This window comes from Notolabrus celidotus, chromosome 20 (assembly GCF_009762535.1).
Source record: "Notolabrus celidotus isolate fNotCel1 chromosome 20, fNotCel1.pri, whole genome shotgun sequence".
In the NCBI taxonomy this organism is placed as follows: Eukaryota; Metazoa; Chordata; class Actinopteri; order Labriformes; family Labridae; genus Notolabrus; species Notolabrus celidotus.
The window spans coordinates 23,692,279-23,713,447 of NC_048291.1; the positions used below are offsets into that span (position 1 = coordinate 23,692,279).

General features: G+C 40.0%; 2 protein-coding genes across 2 annotated transcripts; both read left to right on the plus strand.

The window, feature by feature from the left end:
- Nucleotides 1-2,634: 2,634 nt before the first annotated feature.
- Nucleotides 2,635-15,545, plus strand: LOC117832773 (integrin beta-3-like). The gene is made up of 15 exons (XM_034712035.1): nucleotides 2,635-2,833; nucleotides 4,544-4,629; nucleotides 4,950-5,154; nucleotides 5,296-5,548; nucleotides 5,657-5,819; nucleotides 5,926-6,087; nucleotides 6,202-6,297; nucleotides 6,402-6,491; nucleotides 6,583-6,717; nucleotides 6,792-7,221; nucleotides 10,615-10,837; nucleotides 12,331-12,431; nucleotides 12,610-12,726; nucleotides 13,073-13,239; nucleotides 13,533-15,545. Exons 1-15 carry the CDS (start codon nucleotides 2,779-2,781, stop codon nucleotides 13,596-13,598), a joined length of 2,349 nt encoding a protein of 782 aa, XP_034567926.1. The 5' UTR covers nucleotides 2,635-2,778; the 3' UTR covers nucleotides 13,599-15,545.
- Nucleotides 15,546-17,041: 1,496 nt separating this feature from the next.
- On the plus strand, nucleotides 17,042-20,713 carry mettl2a (methyltransferase like 2A). Its single transcript, XM_034712207.1, has 9 exons — nucleotides 17,042-17,231; nucleotides 17,873-17,961; nucleotides 18,393-18,661; nucleotides 19,050-19,099; nucleotides 19,254-19,314; nucleotides 19,419-19,558; nucleotides 19,642-19,748; nucleotides 20,039-20,104; nucleotides 20,193-20,713. Exons 1-9 carry the CDS (start codon nucleotides 17,080-17,082, stop codon nucleotides 20,369-20,371), a joined length of 1,113 nt encoding a protein of 370 aa, XP_034568098.1. The 5' UTR covers nucleotides 17,042-17,079; the 3' UTR covers nucleotides 20,372-20,713.
- The last annotated feature ends 456 nt before the right edge of the window (nucleotides 20,714-21,169 follow it).

Genomic DNA, 21,169 nt, shown 5'->3' on the forward strand with positions numbered 1-21,169 from the left:
TAACTAAGCAACCAGCCGGAGAATAAGAGCAGGGCAAAGGGATAAAGATTCAATAAATGGACAAATGCAGAGATAAGAAGCATTGTCTGCTTCTACAAGCCCCAAAACACACACGCACGCACTAAAGCGCACACCACTGCACACCACCACACACAACACCACACACCACCATCACATGCTTTCCATAGTTCATTTCAGTACTGCAGTCTTGGCTTTTATTCCATTTGCTTCCTCTTTTCTTATTTGTTTTTAGGCAGATTTCGATGGCAAATTTCCACACACACCAATCATTCAGTGGAATGGGCAAGTGTTTTCTGTGGCAGGCACTTATCGGATTCATACATTTAGTGAGGAAGACAGAGAGATGGACTGTTATAGAATCAAGAATCAAGAATCAATCAAGAATCAAGAAAGCTTTATTGCCAAGTGAGCTCTCACACACAAGGAATTTGACGTGGTTATTGGAACAGCGATGCTTAACAACAAGTCAGTAAGGACACAACAAGACAGTAAGGACAATACGTATAGAACCTTAAAATCTAATCTAAATAAAAAATGAAAAATAATATCTGTACAAAGAAAGGTATAGAAGCACTTTTAAAGTGAATAAGTTAAAATTAGCCTAAGCCAGAGTGCAGCTCCTATGGCAGGTTTAACTTCTTCAGCTGGCAGAGGAAGGACAGTCTCTGCTGGGCCTTTTTCACCACAGAGTCTATGTGAGTCTCCCACTTCAGATTCAGATTCATTCAACGACTGCATCTCCTTACACCCCTCTGTGAAGCTGTGAAGCTGTGAAGGGAGGATATATTAAACAGCAATGGCCAATTGAACTCTGATTTATGCTACATATGATGTAACCATTGTGTCCCTATATACCTTTGTATACATACATGAAGGGCACCATTTACTGTTTGACCTGGGGGGCACCAGAGTCCATCAGTGGTCTTATTTGGTCCACTGTTAGATGCTGGACTCTTTTCCGTCCAGCAGAGGGCAGGCTAATATGCAAAGCAGTTCTTATTCTGGTGAAATAAAGTCTGTGCATGCTGAGAGGAGCACTCATTTTCTAATTTCAGTGACATAAACATGCAGTGGTGGACAGTAACAGAGTAAATTTACTTGAGTACAGTACATTTGTGAGTGTCTGTACTTTACTTGAATATAATTTGGGGGGGGGGAACTTATTATTAATTTTACTCCACTACATTTAGAAGACAATTATTGTACTTTTCACTCCACTATATTTCTATCAGTGCTCTAGTTACTAATTTTGCTTTGAAATCAGCTCCTGAATTTCCTTCTCTTTTCTGAAATGTACTCCCTAAGACAGTAAAATGTGTTTGTGTAGTTCTGTTTGTCTTAACAAAAAAATAGAACTTCAATAAAATTACTAATTATAAAAAAAAAAAAGTTGTTATGTTGTGATTTTACAGGTCTGGTCCACTTGAGATCAAATTGGGCTGTATGCAGTGGCGGAGCCAGACAGTTTTGACCTGGGTGGCCAAACCAGGGCACTGACTCTTAAGGGGTGGCGAGGCGTGGAAAACATTAGGGGCTTACCCCCAATCTAGTAGGGTTACCTCCAATAATCACATCTACTTTAACTTCTTTTTATACAATAATTTTAAAATGTTATATTTTTGTAGATTTCTAACATTAACATAAAAAATGTAACTTGACAGATTATCAACATTTAAATCTGCTGAACTGAACTCTCTAAGGACTCAAAATGAAGGTGAATGTCCAAAGACAAAGCATCAACAAAAATATTATTCAAATCCACAGAAACTACTGTCTCTGCAGTACACAATATCTGATTTCAATTAAGTAATGCCTCTGACATGGCAAATAGCCAATCATGTTTAAGCATTTCAGGGCCGCCCCTGGCCACCCCCTGGCTCTGCCACTGGCTGTATGTGGCCCCTAAACTGAAATGAGTTTGACACCCCTGGTGTAGGGGCGTTGCTAGGCATAAAGCTCAACTGGGGCACAGGTCCCCTACTATTTCCCCTTCCTCTCACACACACACACACACACACACACACACACACACTTTTCATGGGCAGGTGTTTTTTCTCGTGCCCTCTAAAGAGATCCAGAGCTTTTTTCCAGTTAGTGAAACCAGTGCTCACAAATGTGTCATATTTCATGTGTTTACCAAACATCCTACATGAGAAACAAAAAGCAGCATCTCTATTTACAGAATATTATAATCAGGGAAAGCTTTCAAACCATTGTGAATTTAATGATGTTTTTTTTTTTTTAACCCAAAGCAGTGCTGGGGATAGTGGGACTCCACTTGTTTAGGAATTAATGAATGTATGGGAAACACTGTGGTGGATGCAACACATTAACAACTGCGCCTAAAGTCTTTTCCTTTACTTCCCATGGCCAGTCCGCCCCTGATACTGGGGCACAGCTCATTTATACTGAGGCACGTGCCCCAGTAAAGAGGGTCTGGTGACGCCCCTGTTATTAAGAGTTTGCTTTATAAATAACAAATAACAAATAAAACCATAAAATCTGTTAAAATGTTCTTTAGCATGTGTGACCTCTTTACTTATCTGTGCAAAAAAAAAGAAAAAAAAGGAGTGTGCCTTGTTATTTATTGTATCACCAGCCCATTACACACTCACTGGTCGGGGAGTCTGAGGCAGAGATGTATGACCCGACATGTGTTTAGTCAAGTCAAGAATGAGGAAAGAGTCCAAGTGAAGTGAACAAGCCCACAGGGAACAGAGAGGACTCGTGTCAACTCAGCTCCGTTACTCTCCAACTATGGCAACTTTCTATCTCCTGTTTCTCTTCTTGTTATCGGCAACAAAGGTTTTAGGTAAGACTGTTTTCTTCCTTATTTAAAAGCTTCACCTGCAGAGACGAACTGCGGGTGTTTCCGCGCGACTTGTAATTCACCTTTGAAGTCATCACGTCCTCTTTAATTCACAGCAGACTCACCTATGTGATATGTTCAATGTATTAAATATGTTCTTTAAAAAAGTAAGTGAATAACTGAGTCATTGCTCATTTGAATGGAACGATACTTTTGGTTGTAATAGCGCTGCACCGCTGGAGTTTAGCCACCTTTCCTTATAAGGGAGTAAAAGAGTCAGGATGTGTTCCCCAAAGCGACAGGGTCCTCAGCAAAAACCACACATTACTTTATAACAAATAAATAGTCTTAAATCATCAGTGTTGGAAAACTTCAGGCACAGAAGGTGGAAATCTATATCCAATTTGGCTCTGTCAATTCAAATCCAGCTGTCTGATAATAAGTTATACTCTATATGTTGCTGTTTATGTGTTGTTTACTTTAGGGACCCCTTAAAAATTCCAGGAACTTTGAGAGATCAACTCAAGAGTCCGACTGAAACTATTTTCCTCATTTAGATTCAGTTTGTTAGTGATTGTTTTCATATGTGTAACACTCATCAGAGGTTATTTTATTGATAACTTCCTCTGTTTTAACTCTAGTGGGCCACACCCAAAGGTCATTCTAGATAACAAAAAAGGGGTTTGGCTTTATGATTCACACACTTACTGGGAATTCATTGTTTTGTGCAATTTGCTAACATGGTAAAAATCTCTCTCAGAAAACATGTAAAGGATTTGTATCATTACGTTGAAGAGTAACCTGCTCTGAGTCTATGCATAGGGCTTAAATGGCCTTTGCCATAGCCGCCCCCACCCTCTGGAACTCTCTCCCCCCACACATCCGTGCTTCTGACTCACTCCTTTCATTTAAGAAACAGTTAAAAACTTACCTTTTCAAACAGGCATTCCCCTCACATTAATTTTTCCACCTCTTCCCTTGTCGTCTGCTTGTCTTGTATGTCTTTATTTGTATTTATTTATTTATTTGTAAAGCGTCTTTGAGTTATTTAAAAGCGCTATATAAAACTTAGGTATTATTATTATTAAATGTCCGCACATTACTCTGATACAAGACTGCATCTCATGCCTGAAGTATAAGTCAAGTGTTTCTGATCAGTGCTGCAGCTGATCTATCAATCCAGCTTGTGATGGATTTAGTAACAAACTGGGCACTGGACACAGAAGACTCAGGAGACTCTGACGGCTTACGTTGAAATAGTTTATGTAGAACTTGATCAAGGAGAAATAACATAACAGTACACAGGCAGGAGAGTGCAGTGCAATGCCAAGTCAGTTCTGCCAGACAATGCCCAGGCATGGTATTTATCCCCAAAGATGACACTAAAGTTAGATAACCATGTTTGGACAATAGGAACACAACAAGTGGAAAGAAGACCTGTGCTCTGGTTCTGGAGACACTAAGTCAGCCACAGCATAGATAAAGACAGGAGCAGGGGGAGAGACCTTGATTACTACACTGACACTTCTCTCGCCCGTCACAGATGACATAGCAATGAAGTTACTCTAAACTTGACACTTAGACTGAAAGAATACAATAGATAAACATTCTTAAATACATATATATAAGACGATGAAAATTCCACGACACTGCTCACTTTGCCTGAATCATAAGAGACAGAAATGTATTTGGTGTGATGTTTCTGTTTCACAGGTTCCAACATCTGCACGTCACGAGGAGTCACTACTTGTCAACAGTGCTTGGCCGTCGATCCCAGCTGTGCATGGTGTTCTCAGGAGGTAAAAACACCAGATACACACAGACTCAGTGTGTAGCTGCTCCTCCCGTTGATTACTCAATGCAGCAAGTCCGAACAAAAAACTAATTTCTCAACAGCATTCTTCCTGTTGACATCCTCAAAAGATCATCTTCAACATGGATACAGACTGTAGTGTCTGAACCCATGAGATTAACCACAGGAGGAAGACGGGTGTTGTCATGGGAGCTCTGACTTGGGCAACCTCAACCTGATGTCATGTGGATGCATCATCCATTAAATAAGAACAAAAATCATCTCCAGCGGAAGTGCTTCACAGATAATGTTTTGTTTTTATATCAGGACTTTGGAAAAGGAGGATCCAGCGCTTCCCGGTGTGACCTGAAGCAGAACTTACTGGATGAAGGGTGCAGCGGGAGTTCTCTGGAGTTTCCATCCAGCACGCTGACTATTGACAAAGATGACCCGCTCAGTGACAAGGCCACTGGGAATGCTGATGATGTCACTCAGATCAGGCCTCAGAGAGTCCGTATGACACTAAGACCTGGTACTTTTACAGCTCAGCAGTCATTATTTTTCAAAATATGAGGCCATATAATCAAAATGTTATAAAACTTGATATGAAGGACTGTTCTACTGTCGTACATGTAGCCTGATGAATCACTTGACCACATTCTCTCCCTCCAAGGGGATGCCAAGCGGTTCACTGTGTCAGTGAAACAGGTGGAAGATTACCCGGTGGACCTCTACTATCTGATGGATCTTTCATATTCCATGAAGGATGACTTGGCTCGCCTTCGCACTTTGGGCAGCGATCTTGCCGAGACTATGGGCCGCACCACAAGCAACTTACGCATGGGGTTTGGAGCATTTGTGGACAAGACTATATCTCCTTTCATGTACACTTATCCTCCACAGGCAGTGACAAACCCTTGTGATGGGTAGGTTCCTGTTCTTGTTAAGTTCAGAAGCATCCAGATCATTGATGTATTTGAAGAAGTGTTTGGTTTTGTATACATACATCTCTAATTCAACCATTCAATACACAGAATAAGCACAACATGCAAGGCTCAATTCGGGTTCAAGCATGTGTTGTCACTGACAGAGATGACAACTCGCTTCAATGAGGAGGTGGATAAACAGGAAGTGTCCAGAAACAGAGATGCTCCAGAGGGTGGGTTTGATGCCATCATGCAGGCTGTGGTGTGTAAGGTATGAACATGTCATCACAGATACATTTACACACTCTCACTCATTTGTGTAGCTGAGTGTGTGCAGGTATGAATATTTGTCATATTTCTGCATCCATCATCGTTAGGACCGAATTGGCTGGCGCCCAGATGCCTCACATCTTCTTGTATTCACCACTGATGCCAAAACTCACCTGGCTTTGGATGGACGTATAACTGGAATTGTTCAGCCTCATGATGGACGATGCCACCTCGACAGTGACGACACTTACAACCAAACAACTGTGCTGGTAAAAACAGACATTAGAGTTCACTGCAGTTCAATACAGTCCACTGCAGTTGGGTGTTTTGAGCTGTGTAAAGAATCTGTTCCCATTGATGACACTTTGTTTCTTGTGTGTTAGGACTATCCTTCTATAGGGCTGATGAACGACAAAATGTCTGAAAACAACATCAATTTAGTTTTTGCTGTAACCGGCGGGGTGTTGCCACTGTACAAGGTAACAAACTGCTCTGCTTGTGCAGCAACATATATCTGTTTATGTGTTGTATTAAAAACAAACAGAAACAGGTCATCACATAGTTTTCATATCTGCCCTTTTAGGAATACAGTTATCTCATTCCTGGTACGACTGTGGGAGAGCTATCAACTGATTCTGGGAATGTTATCCAGCTTATTGAAGAGGCTTATGCTGTAAGGACCTCCCTCACTAAGAGCATGCAAATTGACTTCTTCTATTTCATCTGTAAAAATGTGATCACAGTTTCACCTCTATGTTTATCAGAAAATCCGCTCAAAAGTGGAGCTGGAGCTCTTGGACGTCCCAGAAGAGTTAAACCTCTTCTTTAACGCCACCTGCTTGAATGGAGAGCTCATCCCTGGACTCAAGTCCTGCTCTGGCCTCAAGATTGGTGACACAGTAAGTGTCAGTTGAGATGCATGTGTTATTTTTATATATATGCAGGTTTTCACAGAGACATTCCCCCTCTCTAGGTGTCGTTCAGCGTGGAGGCCCAGTTGCGAGGCTGCCCCAAAACAAAGAGTCACACTTTTACCATCAAACCTCGAGGCTTTAAGGATTCCCTAAAGGTCACTGTGGATTTTGAATGTAGCTGCAACTGTGAGGCGAAGGCCGTCGTCAACAGCTCCCTCTGCAGCAATGGCAACGGGACCTATGAGTGCGGTGTGTGTCAGTGTCACCAGGGTCGTCTGGGCCCACGATGCGAGTGTTCGGTGGAGGACTACCGCCCATCTGATGATGTCAACTGCATCCCGAAGGAAGGGAGCCCAATGTGCAACGGGAGGGGTGACTGTTTGTGTGGACAGTGCTCCTGCCATACAAATGAGTTTGGTCAGGTGTGGGGTAAATACTGCGAGTGTGACGACTTCAACTGCTTGCGCTTCAAAGGGGCACTGTGTTCTGGTAAGTAGATATACTTCCTTATTCATGATAAAGGCTTTTCTATGATTTTGTCAACACCAATGTGAGGCTTTGCAAAAAACCAAATGAGGAAGTGGTAAGCAGTAAGACCCAAAACATGCCTCTGATACACAGTATTGTCGTCAGTGACCCTAAAACACTAACTAAATGCATTATGGGAAACAGGAACCAGCATTTGTGGGGGCTGGAAGTAAGCACCAAACAACAATTTATCCTACTGGAATCAGGTTGTGTCTGAAATCTCAAAAAGCTTTCGAAAGAGAAAACTTTTTAATGAAATTGATTTTTTTGTTCAGCAGTTCAAGCAGTCCTTTTCCTTTATGTCACTGCTCACAGGAAAAATGAGGTTAACCTTCCCTTCCTTTTCCCTGCTCTGAGGCGTCGTCCGACTGAGCTGGAATATTCTCTGCTTGTTCCAGGACACTCTCAGCCTGTAAACACGACATACTCAAGTTTACAAAGTGTCCTGATCCTTAGCCGAGCCATGAATCAAATTCTGCAGCCTTTCTGAATCCAGTGCGTGTTTACCGTTTGCATGGTTATAAAGGACAAGTAAATAATTGCATCTTTTAGTCGATGAGCATAAACTGTAATGTTTCTAAAGAAGTCCTCCCTCAGGCCTCTGCTTTTGATACGAGTTCATACCTCTTACAGCGTGCTATCACTCCCCATTACAAGTCTGCACAGCTCGGTGCACAGTTACTCAATCAAGGTGATAAAACTTTAATAGGCTTTGTCATTGGGTAATTTAATGTAACAGCAGTTTGGGCTGTGATTCTAAGGACGACAACTGAGCAGTAACAGAACATGTACTTATTCCTTTATCTGTACATCTGCAAGCTGCATTCAGGAGGTTAAAGTCTCTGTGCGATGCATGAAATGTTACTGTAAGTCCCCAGAGTGCGCTTTTTGCATAAAATCACAAGATAACTGTTCTCCAGATTCACAATAATTTGCGGGGAAGATGGCTGTAATTTGATACATAAGTCCTGTGTGTGTGTGTGTATGCTGATTACATCTCCACAGCCCAACAAGTTCCAGATTTGACATGAAATCTGTACACAATCTACTCCAGGCCTTGTGTGTGTACACCACAGAGAGGTTGGATGGTCATGCCTGTGTTGGCAAGCTGAACATGTCCTGAAACATAACATATTTATATCAACAGATACTCTTTCTCAAGGGAGGAATTTTCTCTGAGAGACAGGTATTAAAGCAATCAGTAATGACAGCCAGGGCACGGTCATCCCACAGGCCCACCCACACACCCTTACACAGAAAGCCATAACTGGTGTTAGACAACCCACAGAGCTCAATTTGAGACCACTAAGCTGTTGTGTCTCAGTAGAGTGACGTGACGTTATTGTCTTTAAAGAACAAGCGTCCCTCGGCCCCAGCTCAATTGGAGCATCCGCGACCCAGGGCTCCAAAAAGCTCCATCTTGGTGATATTCCCTGTGGCTGAGAATTTCTTCCTCTGCTGAGGGAGTGTGGGACTGTTGTGGGGCGAAGGGGCAGGAGTCAGCAAGCACAGCCTCAGGGCCCATAAATATGAGGGAAGAGAGAACAGGAAAGTTTGCATTCCTCTGCTGGCAATTTTCCAAAAGTCTTGTCTCTCCCTCATATGTGTCTAACCCTGGCTGCTCTGCACTCTGCTCTCTGCGTCTTGTCTCCTTACAGTGTTGTATTTGTTTAACTGATCTGCCTTCTATCTCTTTTTTGTACTTTTATCATAGCCAACATGCTAACCCTTTCTTAAGCTGAGGCGTGTGATTAATAGGGAGGATTAGTGCAGCCTCCCGGAAAGAGAAGAATGACGTTAATCTAAAAACTCCCAATTATGTGTGTTTTAAAATAGCAACAACCGGTCTACTACTACTGCCACTACTATACTACTACTTCTAATACTACTACTTCTAATACTACTACTTCTAATACTACTACTTCTACTACTACTACTACTACTACTACTACTACTACTACTACTACTACTCCTGTTAGGTTTAAGTACTCTACACTGAAAAAATGTCCTGTTTTAAGCTGCTTCAGTAGCCTTGAATTGTTTTTGTCTAAAAAAAAATTTAACTGTTGCCCAACATTATAGAGTAAGCAAAGCTGCTGACGATTAACCAGTAACCCAGACACTGAAGTAATGACCTCTGATCCCATCACAACTATAAACACACCTTGAGGAGAGGCCGCCGTTGACAGGCGGAGACCTGGGAATTGTTTTCTTAAGTCTACAGCAGCGGATGATTTCTTTTGAGCACTGGAGTTATGGGCCTTTGGACCCTCTGTGTTACTTCATTACCAGTCACTCCCCGAGTCTGGTCCAGCTGGGCTCTGACTCATTCACTTTGCTGTTTAGTCATCCAGTAACAAATCCTGTTTGGTGTGCTGTCAGGATAGTTGCTGTCTTGGGGGGCTCTGCCCTTGTTTCAAAGGTACCATGATGCACTGATGTGGGGTGTCTTTGTAGTTCAGCGAACGGCTGCGTCACTGTAACACACTTTTAACAATGACCCAGCTTTTGTTTCCGTCTACTCTTCAGTCCAACTTGTGAGTCTTTGTGTGTGGCTGTTGATAAGGAGATAGTGGATCATTAGGGTGGACTTTCACAATGCAACACTTCCTGCCTTTGTAAGAGAGGGTGTGATTCAGAGATATGTCACACTGAGCAAGATTATTTGAAAACAATTTTTTTCCAAGTTATTTTATGAGTTAACCTTGTTTTGAAGGGAACAAACAGTGCTGCATACAAAGCTTACATCTGATTGTTTCAAGGGGGTCAAACATGTACTTTTGCAGTTCCCAATAAAATACCAACACTGTAGAGCCACTGCCATCAGAGTTGGTGGTTAGTTTACAACACATGAAATTAAGTGAACCAACTAATAACAAGACAATAGACATGTTTCAAAATAAAAGTAGATAGGTGTACAATTTATGAATAAGTAGCAGATTGCATTTGATACCAGTAATTAAATGGTTGCAGAATCTACCAGTGCATCCACAGGCACACTCATGTCCAAACATGGAGCGTGTTAAAAAAAAAACATAGGTTAAAAGGCCACAAACAATGTCTTAAAGACACACACACACACACACACACACACACACACACACACACACACACACACACACACACACATATATAACTACACACAAGCACTCTCACACACACACATACACTTAGGGATTCATTGTGTTATTGTGTAATTTCTGTGTTAATTTTGAGTTTCCCTTCACCCCTGACTTATGGACTTTGAAAAACCTATTTGAAACAGTATGAATTAGTTGAGCTAATTATGTTGTGTTTGAATTTTATGTATGACTCTGACGTCATTAACCCTCTCTTCCTTTGTGATCCTGTCAGATCATGGGAAGTGTAACTGTGGGTTCTGTCAGTGCGACTCTGGCTGGCAAGGAGAGAACTGTAACTGCAGCACACGCACAGACACCTGCATGTCCAACATTGGCATGCTGTGCAGCGGCCGGGGAAACTGCGAGTGTGGGGTTTGTCAGTGCACTCAGCCTGGTGCTTTTGGAGAAACCTGTGAGAAGTGCCCCACCTGTCCTGATTCCTGCACCATTAAAAAGTATGTTATACACTTTATTCTTTTTTTTTACGGACAAAGGAGAGGATAAAGGGTGAAATATCAGAAACAAAACTATAATTATAAACTTCAACGCTGATTTAAGTCCATCTCCTTGATGCTGAAACATGTTTTAGACAGAACCAACATTGAAAACCATCAGCAGGGCTGAAATAAATACCTTTGTCTTGAGGCTGGCACTAGAGGAAAATCCATGTTTTTTTCTCCATTGAAGCATTAAAATGATCCGCTACTGTCAGAAACATGAGCCATTATTAGCCGCCATGAGGCATCTTTAATCCAAAGTTAATATTTGAGCCGGAGGGCAGTGCTTGAGGAAAGCTTTATGGAGTCCCCAAAATGGAGAGAGTTCATCCTATGGGCACGATTGATGTCCAGAATAAGTTTTTTCCTCAAAAGATTTGAATTCTTCTTCTGGCATAGAAGGTAAAGGTGAAGATTTTGGCTCTTTTTGAACACTGAATATGAACAGATACACTACCACTCAAAAGTTTGGACACACCTTCTCATTTCATGGTTTTTACTTATTTTAATTATTTTTCGACATTGTAGATTAATACTGAAGACATCAAAACTATGAAATAATCTGGTTTTGCCATAATCTGGATTATAACAGTAGTCAAATAGGGCTATCCATTGTGTACTAACCCTACCTCTGAACAACACAACTGATGGTCTCAAACACATTAAGAAGGAAAGTCATTCTACAAATGAACTCTTGACAAGGCTCACGTTAATTAGAAACCATTCCAGGAGACCACTTCATGAAGCAGACTGAGAGAATACCAAGAGTGTGCAAAGCTGTCATGAAGGACAAAGGGGGCTACTTTACAGAATCTAAAATATAAAACATATTCTGCTTTGTTTAACACTTTTTTATTAATTAAATAATTCCATATGTGTTCTTTCAACTTTTAAATTTCTTTAGTATTAACCAACAGTGTTTCAAATAATTAAAATAATTATTATTATAATTGAATGAGAAGGTGTTTCCAAACTTTTGACTGGTAGTGTACGTTTTAACATCAGGTTTCAAAGTACAGTGTCATCTCATAGATCAAGTAGGTAGTCAATGATTGGTTTTGATTCAATGGTTGCTACAGACTAAGAAGTCACCATAATATTAAGAAATCATCCTCTAAGTACTCAAATGTCTAGATTTGTACCATTTCCCCAAAAAACTTCAGCAAAGACGGAGATGCCAACTAACTCCACATCATAGTATCTCCACATTCCATGATGATAAGAAGATGCTCCCTCATTAATTTCGTCTGACTAACTCTGATTTAGTTTACGTCAGATAAAGGTCAAAATGCTCTCAGAGTCAGCAGATGTTAATTCATACCAGATACTTCTCAATAAAGCTATACTCGAATGTTTCTTTTAGTTTGTTCTCTGCTTTCACGTCAAATTGAACCATGCACTGATGCTAAACACATTGTGAAATATAACGCAGTGTTCGACTTCTCTTGCAGGGGGTGTGTTGAGTGTCAGCACTTCAAAAGAGGACAGTACATAGAAGCCAAGAGCTGCAATAGAATCTGCAGGGATGAAATTAATTTAGTGGATGAATTGGGTAAGAACTTCCTCTCTAGTCTCTTCACTACACAATATGATGTTGCATAATGTTTTTCCAAACACTCTGAGCCCTTAATGCATGCAAAGTATGTACATTATGTTTTTAGAAACATTATATTTGATGTCGAAATAGTTTAATGACCCCTCGTCTTTTTCTACTTCTCTTTATTCCACAGAAAATAAAAAGAATGCAGTGAATTGCTCCTACAAAGATGAAAATGACTGTGTGCAGCACTTCCAGTATTACGAAGAGGACACTGGCAAATCCATTCTGTATGTGGTAAAAGAACCAGGTACTGCAAGAGTTTGTGTGCATGCATGTCACATTTCGATGAGGTCAGCGTGTATCTGGTGTACGGTAGCAACAAGGCGAACAGAAAGGAAACTGTTTGCATCCATTTATGAGTTACTTTCTCAAGAGAACATCAGCCAGGAAACCAGAGTTAACCACAGAAACCCAGATATGAGGTGATGATGAGATAGTGTTTCATGGAGTTTCTGACTCAGGACTGCTGTGGGTGCTTATCTTCCTTAAGTTGCACGTTTGCACGCCTCACTGTTTAACAAACTGAAACAAAACCAGCTCTGAAAACTAACCTTTTTCTCTCCCTGCCACCCTTCTGCTCTCTCTGCCCTCAGTGTGTCCTGAGGGTGCAAACATCTTGGTGGTGCTCTTGGCGGTGGCCGGAGCCATCCTGTTACTGGGCCTTGTTGGCCTGCTCATCTGGAAGCTGCTGGTCACCATTCATGACCGCAGAGAGTATGCCAGGTTTGAGGAGGAGAGATCCAAGGCCAAATGGGATACGGTAAGAATTAATTTGAGTTAAAATGCCTTCTGCATGCACTAACCTCTTCTCCTTGAGAAATTAATGTAGTACTGTTAATTCAGCAACAAAAAGGCTGCCCTCTGTAGGGGAAAGCTTGTACTGCGCTTCAAATTGTCGCATATTGTAGAGGGACTGAGTCAATGTAGTAATGTTGCCAATTCAGCAATAGAAAGGCTCTTTTTTTTGAGGAGTACGTCCAAACTGTACTTGAGAAAATTACATTTTTTTGTGGGACTGCATTAAACAGCAGAACTTGTGTTTTCACTTTCCAGGCGAACAATCCTTTGTATAAAGGAGCCACCTCCACCTTCACCAATGTAGCATACCGAGGCAACTAACAACCAAACGCAATACAGACATCTCAGGGGTCAACGACAAAGATGGAATGTAGCAGACGAGAAATGGCAGGGAGGAAGATCTTTCACACTGTCATGTATCCGGCTGCTGTAGCTGATAAGTAGTTCTTGCTGTCAACAACATGATGCAACAATTGTACATATTGTAAAAATAACTAAATCTGTTAATCTACGCCAAATGTGTGCATCTGGGCATCCTGTTGCACTCTGACTTGTCTTTAGAGTTCTCCAAGTTCTCTGCATTCAGTTATTTAAATTCCTTACATACAGAACAGTATACTTGGGCGCTGGTTCATCTCTGTGGTTACATGGTTCACCCTATGTACAGATGCCTCAGTCCCTGAAGCATTGGCCCTCAGTCCATTTCCCTATCTGTTATTAAAAAAGCACAAAAAGTCATCTTGAAAATAAAAAACTAAGTCTTCTATCAGTTTAGAGTCACAAGCACTGCTAACAAGATGCTTTTGAGGTCTTTAATCCACTAAGATGTTTGTTTTTTAATGCATATGGATATGTACTCATTAAATAATAATAATAATAATATGTGGATATTAAAGAATACATGATGGGATGGACACAAAACAACCTCTTCATTATCTTTCATATAAATGTATAGTGTTATGTAAATGCAATGCTTGTTTTTTAAACATCCACAGTTAAGGCTCAGGTGTTTAAAACTTTTCTAACACAGAGCAGTTGTCGCTTTTATACTAAACTGAAAGGTGCAATTTAAAACAAGCTGAATTTGTCAGTATAGATTCAGAAGAATGGGTTTGACTTTTTTCTCCAAATGCATACATGATGCAGCACCGTGTGGGTTTACCGTCGGCTTTAAAAAGGATTGTATTGTGATGGTTGTGTTATGTTGTATATTGAAAAGCACATGTTTCTTTCTTCCTGCATCATCAACTATTTTCTAGTCTGCTTGTTTTTTAATTTTTTGTTTGATTTGCAAAAGTTTGTTGACCAAAGAGTGATCAGTTTTTCCTTGCTTTATTATAAGATGCTGTTTTGTTCAAATGCCTACTGATGTGTGTTACACTGAAACGACTTGTGTATATGAGCAAACGTGTTGCACATAAAATGGTATTGGCCATTAAGTCTGGTGATTTGTATTAACAAAATCATGCTGTTGCTCTTTTCAAACCACTATAAAGGAGAATAGATTACAGTGTGATTTGTGTTGTCGGCTGTACAGCTCTGATCCTTTCTCAGGTTATGGCCAGCTATTCTTTTTTTATTTAAAGATACCTGGGATTACAGTCTTGTTTCAGATTATTTAAAACACAGCTCACCATCTAGTGAGGTGGGAGACGTTTGGGTTCTTTTAAACATTATGTTTATTTTAGTTTCACAGCAACACACTTTTCCAAACATCTCTGGAATGTTAAAAAATCGTCTAAACATTTCTGTATTTCTGTTTTCACTCGTTGTCACCTTCTTGGATTCACATTACAACAAGTATCACTGAGGCCCTGTGTGGTTTCAGTGAGAAGCTAAATGACAAATGTTTACACACACCTTGAAAGGCACTCTGCTAATATCCAAATGTAAATACAAGGAATCACAAAGAAAGCGGAAAGGAATATTGAAATGCATTTAATGCAGCAGTTGAGAGAGTCGCACAGTCGCACAACACTGCTAAAATTAACCCATTACACCAGCCGTATCATGTCGGACAATATTTCCTGTTGCATGGTCCTAGCTCTTCCCTTGAGCAATTCTCTGGTCTTCAGTCTGATGTGAATTTGTGTCACTTAACTTTGCACTTCCCCTCATCCCCTACAACCTTACATATCTCCACCGACCTCCACATCCTATTCACACCATACATTCTGTGGTTCACACCAGCCTGTGTGTTGTATTTGTTCACTGTACTGTGTTGGTACTACTTGTAGTGTTGGTAATAAAAAAGGTACACTCACCACAGCTGTGTTTTTAAAATTTTCTGTACAAAACAATATGTAGAATCTTTTATTGATACTGGTAATCTGTCATGTTTGATGGTATTATTTTATTGTTTAGATAAATGGGTGGTGAGAAAAAGTACACAAATGCAGATTTTTATTTAGTAGGTCTTAGCATCTTAACAAATTCTTACAGAGACAAGTTGTTCTGCAGTTCTCTTATTCAAACCTGTTGGAACTGTTCATTAAATGTCCTGATTACTTTGCTTCAAATATTCACTTTGTACTTGTGGATCAGACTGGGATCAGTGGAGCATGGTTTAGGTATTCCTTGCAAGTGTCTCCCCCTGGTGTTTAAACATAGAACTGCAGCATACCAAGACGCAGCTCTGTGCAGATAGTTCAGTTATCATGCTGCAGTTGAAATAGAGTGGTAGCCAAGTTTTGGCAAACAATGCAAAACAAAATGCAACGCTAGAGGTTAAAAGGAATACACGTCAATTAAACAGAATATAGTGGTGGGACAATAGACCAGTAAATCATTGTTGTTTTTCAAGGATAATGATTTTTTTTTTTAAAAAAAGGATAAGTAAATAAAAGCATTAAAAGGACAATTAAAGAGGTTTTCAGAGTAAGAGGACGACATCACACCGGGAAAATTAGAAAAAGTGTTCAGGATAAATTAGGAACATTAAAATAATAAATGAAAAATATTAATGATAAATTAAACAATGAATAATCAAATAAAATAATCAAATAAAATTTAAAACAATTAATTTGTTGGATAAAAACTAATAATAAAATAGGAGTAAAAACAGTAAGATGTGCGTTGTACAAGAAAATAATTCTAAAATTAGGAACATTCAAATAATAAATGAGAACAAATAAATAAATACATAATAATAATAATAATAATAATAATAATAATAATAATAATAATAATAATAATAATAATAATAAAGTGAAAAATAAATAATCAAATACAAGAATCAAAGACCATTTTAAACAATTAATTAGTTGAATAAAAACTAAAAATATTAATAAAATAGAAGTAAAAACAGTAAGATGTGCGTTTTACAAGAAAATAATTCTATCTGAAATCTGCATCGGAACTGTTGTACAAACAATTTTAAAAATAAAAATTCTATAAGGAACATTAAAATAAAAATAAATAAATAAAAATTGATAATAATAATGAATACTACTACTACTACTACTACTACTAATACTACTACTACTACTACTACTACTACTACTAATAATAATAATAATAATAATAATAATAATAATAATAATAAATTGAACAATAAATAGTGAAATAAAATTATCAAATACAATTTCAAAAAAGAAAATAGTTGGATAAAAACTAAAAATAATAATAAAATAGAAGTAAAAACAGTAAGATGTGCGTTATACAAGAAAATAATTCTATCTGAAATCTGCGTCGGAACTGTTCTACAAATAATTTTAAAAATTCTAAATTCTAAAATGTCCTATAAGACGTGAACGCAGCATGACGATACGACCAGCCCTCCCTCCGTGACGTCACTTCAAACATGGCGGCGCCCCATGCCGCGGCCGGAGTGGATGGAGGGAGCAGTGGAAAGGAGCTGATAATGACGGATTCGGACACCGGGGAGGCGAAGAGACCTCAGTTCGGGACCCGTTTCCTCACAGACCCGCGGCAGGTCTTCCAACACAACGCATGGTGGGTCACACAAACCCTCACAGGGCTCACAGGGGCTGGTGTGACAGCTAAAGGAAACACTGTCGCCAGGCTGACATCATGATGCCTTTACTTGGTGGTGCAGCAGCTGGATGGACAGTGTCTTTAAGCTAACAGATAAGAAAGTAGAAGCTATTGATGTGTTATTGATTGTTATTGGTGTGTTTGCTTATTGATTATGTGCAGTATGATATACAGCTGTACTCTGATCACGTGTAATACGGCCTAAATAATACAAATGTACAACATTAATCATTTTATTTGGCCCTTTTTTAATAATAATAATAATAATAATAATAATAATAATAATAATAAAAAAGTGCCTCTCTCAACACTCAAGGCTACTTTACAGAGGGATTAAAACACAATAAATAAAATGACATGATACAATAAATAAAAACAACAAGCAAAGTAACACCAAGTTAGAATGAAGCAGTGGAAATTAAACAGAGAATGCGGATTTGAACAGATGGGTTTTGATTCTTGATTTTTTGTATATAAGAAAGAAAAAACTTTACCTTGGAGTATGTTATGGTTGTCAAGTGTTTCTGGGCTGTGTACAGGTGTGTGTGTGTGTCACATTTCCTCTCTCAGTTTGTATGACAGTGTTGTGTTGTCAACAGGGATAATGTGGAGTGGACAGAGGAGCAGGAGACATCTGCCAAAAAGAAAGTTTCAGAGAACAATCAGCCTCTACCTTCAGAGAAACAAGGTATGGCAAGACCCATGGCTCATACATACTAAAGTTACTGTGTGACATCCATTAAGGAACAGAAGAAGAAGAACAGCACCCTGTACTGTTGTGTTGGCATTCATTTTCATGTCATTTAAATGTTGAGTGATCAGTTTTGGCTCATAAACTTGTGGCTGTAATTTATTTTTCACATTCCCAAAAGGCATGAACTGTTGTTGGTAAAAAAATACCCTTTAAATTGTACATACAGGGGGGGTTTTATGAAAATGTATCAAGCATTAGAGATATTTTCTGGCTCTACCCCTGTCTGGTCAGAACTGAAGAAGCTTTTCAGAGGAGAGGTGAAATGTCTTCACAAATTTCTACCAGTCCAGTTGCCTTACGGATCAAGCTTTGGACAAACATTTGATGTTAATTTTCAATCTCAACCGTCTGATCTTTCGTTGCAGAGGAATACGACGTCCGGGCGAACGAGTACTGGAATGATTTTTACACAATCCACGAGAATCGTTTCTTCAAAGACCGTCACTGGCTCTTCACAGAGTTCCCAGAGTTGGCCCCACGGTGTAGCCTCAACCAGGAGTCCCAACCGGAGGTCTCTAGCACAGAACACAGTCAGCCAGCTGGACTGGACCAAGAGCAAATACCAGATGTTGCAGCTTTGTCTCTCACGGATGGTGCCTTCCCCGGCTCTTCTGCCAAATATCGCATTCTGGAGGTGAGAGATGAATTTAACCCAGAAAATAATATGTGATAAAGCAAGATCTATGTTGTAGTAGTTTCCTCTGCAACGGAGGTCACTTTAGTTCTGTTTTCAGTTTGCAGTGTTTCCATTTTTGATTTTAAATCTGAAACAGCAGAGTCAAATTTGCTATATTTCAAATGAATCGTAGATCTTGAACACTTGCTAATGCTAATCTACTTTCAGCATCTTTAGTTTAGAGGTTAGGGCTCCTTCTGCAAATATCATTTTTAGCTGCTACATAAGAGTAAAGCATTGTGTTCTCATCCATCTATCACCTTCATCATCTTTCTGATCAAGCATGGTTGGCTGCAAAACAAAACAAGGTCCAAATGATTGAAATGAATTGTGTTTTTGTGGACAGGTTGGCTGTGGTGTAGGAAATACAGTTTTTCCAATTCTAAAGACCAACAAGTAAGTGCAGTTAAAGCATCCACATGTTTCCAAACCCTCCTCTCTGCTGCTGCTGCTGCTGCTGCTGCTGCTGCTGCTGCTGCTGCTGCTGCTGCTGCTGCTGCCTCATGATGAACCCTCAATGGTTTAACTGCAGTTCTTCTTCTTCTTGCAGTGACCCAGGACTCTTTGTTTACTGCTGTGATTTCTCCAGCACTGCTGTGGAGTTAGTCAAGGTGAGATGCTGGGGATGATAAAAGGATGATGATGTGTTTATTGAAGTATTCATCTCCAGGGTTGTTGGCTAACAGATGATTTATCGTTGCTTTCTTGTCATCAGATCAATCCAGAGTACGACCCCGGGCGCTGCTTTGCCTTTGTTCACGACTTGAGTGATGTGGAAGCTAATTACCCCGTACCCAACGGAACCCTTGATGTTATTGTACTAATCTTTGTGTTGTCAGCGTTACATCCCAGCAAGTGAGAACTTCTCCTGTCCTCTGTTTGGCTTTCACTCAGTGTTAGTGATTGAACATTGTCCTAAAAGTTTCTCTCTGTCTCAGGATGCAGGCGTCAATTAGTAGATTAGCGAGGCTGCTGAAGCCTGGTGGAGTGATGCTGCTCAGAGACTATGGACGCTACGATATGGCACAGCTTCGCTTCAAGAAAGGTCAGTGAGACGGAAGTCAAGAGGCTTCAGTTCAAATCACTGTTCAGAAGGTCTTGAGTGAGAAAGATATATTATGAGTGGTTCCCTAAAATGTTACATCAGGCACCAATGTGGCATCTCTCTGATTTCAGGCATTCAGAATCTCAATATGTTGCTGATTATTACGCCTAATAGACTCAGTACTTCTTATTGAGCTGTGCAAAATAAAAGAAGCTCTCCATCAACAGTTGCATTTTTAATATCGTCAATTTTCTGTAGAATAACAAGTGTGATGTCTTCTTTCACTTCAGGCAGGTGTCTGTCTGAAAACTTCTACGTACGAGGGGATGGTACCAGAGTATATTTCTTTACTCAAGGTAAACACATTCTCAAACATTATTTTTCATGATTTTGATCGTGTTTTATTTCAGTATTCATAAATGAAAGTGTTCCTGTACATTTCAGATGAGCTCCATGAGATGTTCGCCGATGCAGGGCTTGAGAAAGTGCAGAACCTGGTGGACAGACGGCTGCAGGTGAACAGAGGCAAACAGCTCACCATGTACAGAGTGTGGATCCAGTGCAAGTACCGCAAGCCTCTGATTCCGCCGCCTGAGGATGAAGAGAAACCCTGCCCGGTTTAAAACCCAGAGCTCAAATCAAGACAGTGCTCAACCTTTTTCTGAGGATGTATGGAAATGAAAAGCTCTTTTGTGATTGAGATAAAGGGAATGTTGCTGGATAGTTATATGCCATAAAGGCCTTTAATTACCTCAGCTGTCCTGATGTTGACAGGCTCGTATTATGGCTTGTGTCTCTTATGGTGCTATGGTTCTGAAAGAAATGATATCAGATATTTTGCTGATGGATTCAGTTAACATAGAGGATCGGTTATCCCTTCAGAAATGTTTATATAATGCTGTGTGCTGATGCAGTTTTTAATGAGCTGATGTTTTGAAATAAAGTGCATGATTTTTAAGATAACATGACCTTTGTGACACCAATTATAAATCTATTTGTTTTAGAATAGAATAGAATGTACTTTATTAATCCCCGAAGGCGGAAATTCAGGTGATAAAATTATAAAAATCACATAAAACAAGTAATTCAGGTGTCTGTCAGCTCATCTTCCATTGGCAAGTGAGTTATGAAGCCTAATGGCTGCAGGGATGAATGATTTTCTGAATCTCTCAGTCCTGCAGCACAGAGAGATGAGCCGTCCACTGCCGCTGTTTCTCTGGTCCACAAAGAAGTTGTGAAGTGGATGATCTGTGTCCTTTAGATTGTCTCTTCTTCAGCTGTGGCTCAGTGGGTAGAGTCGGTCGTCTATCAATTGGAAGGCTGGCGATTGCTCAAGGACACTCCGGCAGTCACATGCCAGAGTGTCCTTTAGCAAGACACTGAACCCCAAATTGCTCCCTCTGTTCAGCGGTGAGTGAATG

Coding starts and splice junctions, on each gene's coding strand:
- mettl2a (XM_034712207.1), top strand. CDS start 17,080: ATGGCGGCGCCCCATGCCGCGGCCGGAGTGGATGGAGGGAGCAGTGGA. Junction 19,559..19,641: donor TCAGCGTTACATCCCAGCAA/GTGAGAACTTCT, acceptor TCTCTGTCTCAG/GATGCAGGCGTCAATTAGTA. Junction 20,105..20,192: donor AGTATATTTCTTTACTCAAG/GTAAACACATTC, acceptor TGTACATTTCAG/ATGAGCTCCATGAGATGTTC.
- LOC117832773 (XM_034712035.1), top strand. CDS start 2,779: ATGGCAACTTTCTATCTCCTGTTTCTCTTCTTGTTATCGGCAACAAAG. Junction 2,834..4,543: donor ATCGGCAACAAAGGTTTTAG/GTAAGACTGTTT, acceptor TCTGTTTCACAG/GTTCCAACATCTGCACGTCA. Junction 12,432..12,609: donor TAATTTAGTGGATGAATTGG/GTAAGAACTTCC, acceptor TTTATTCCACAG/AAAATAAAAAGAATGCAGTG.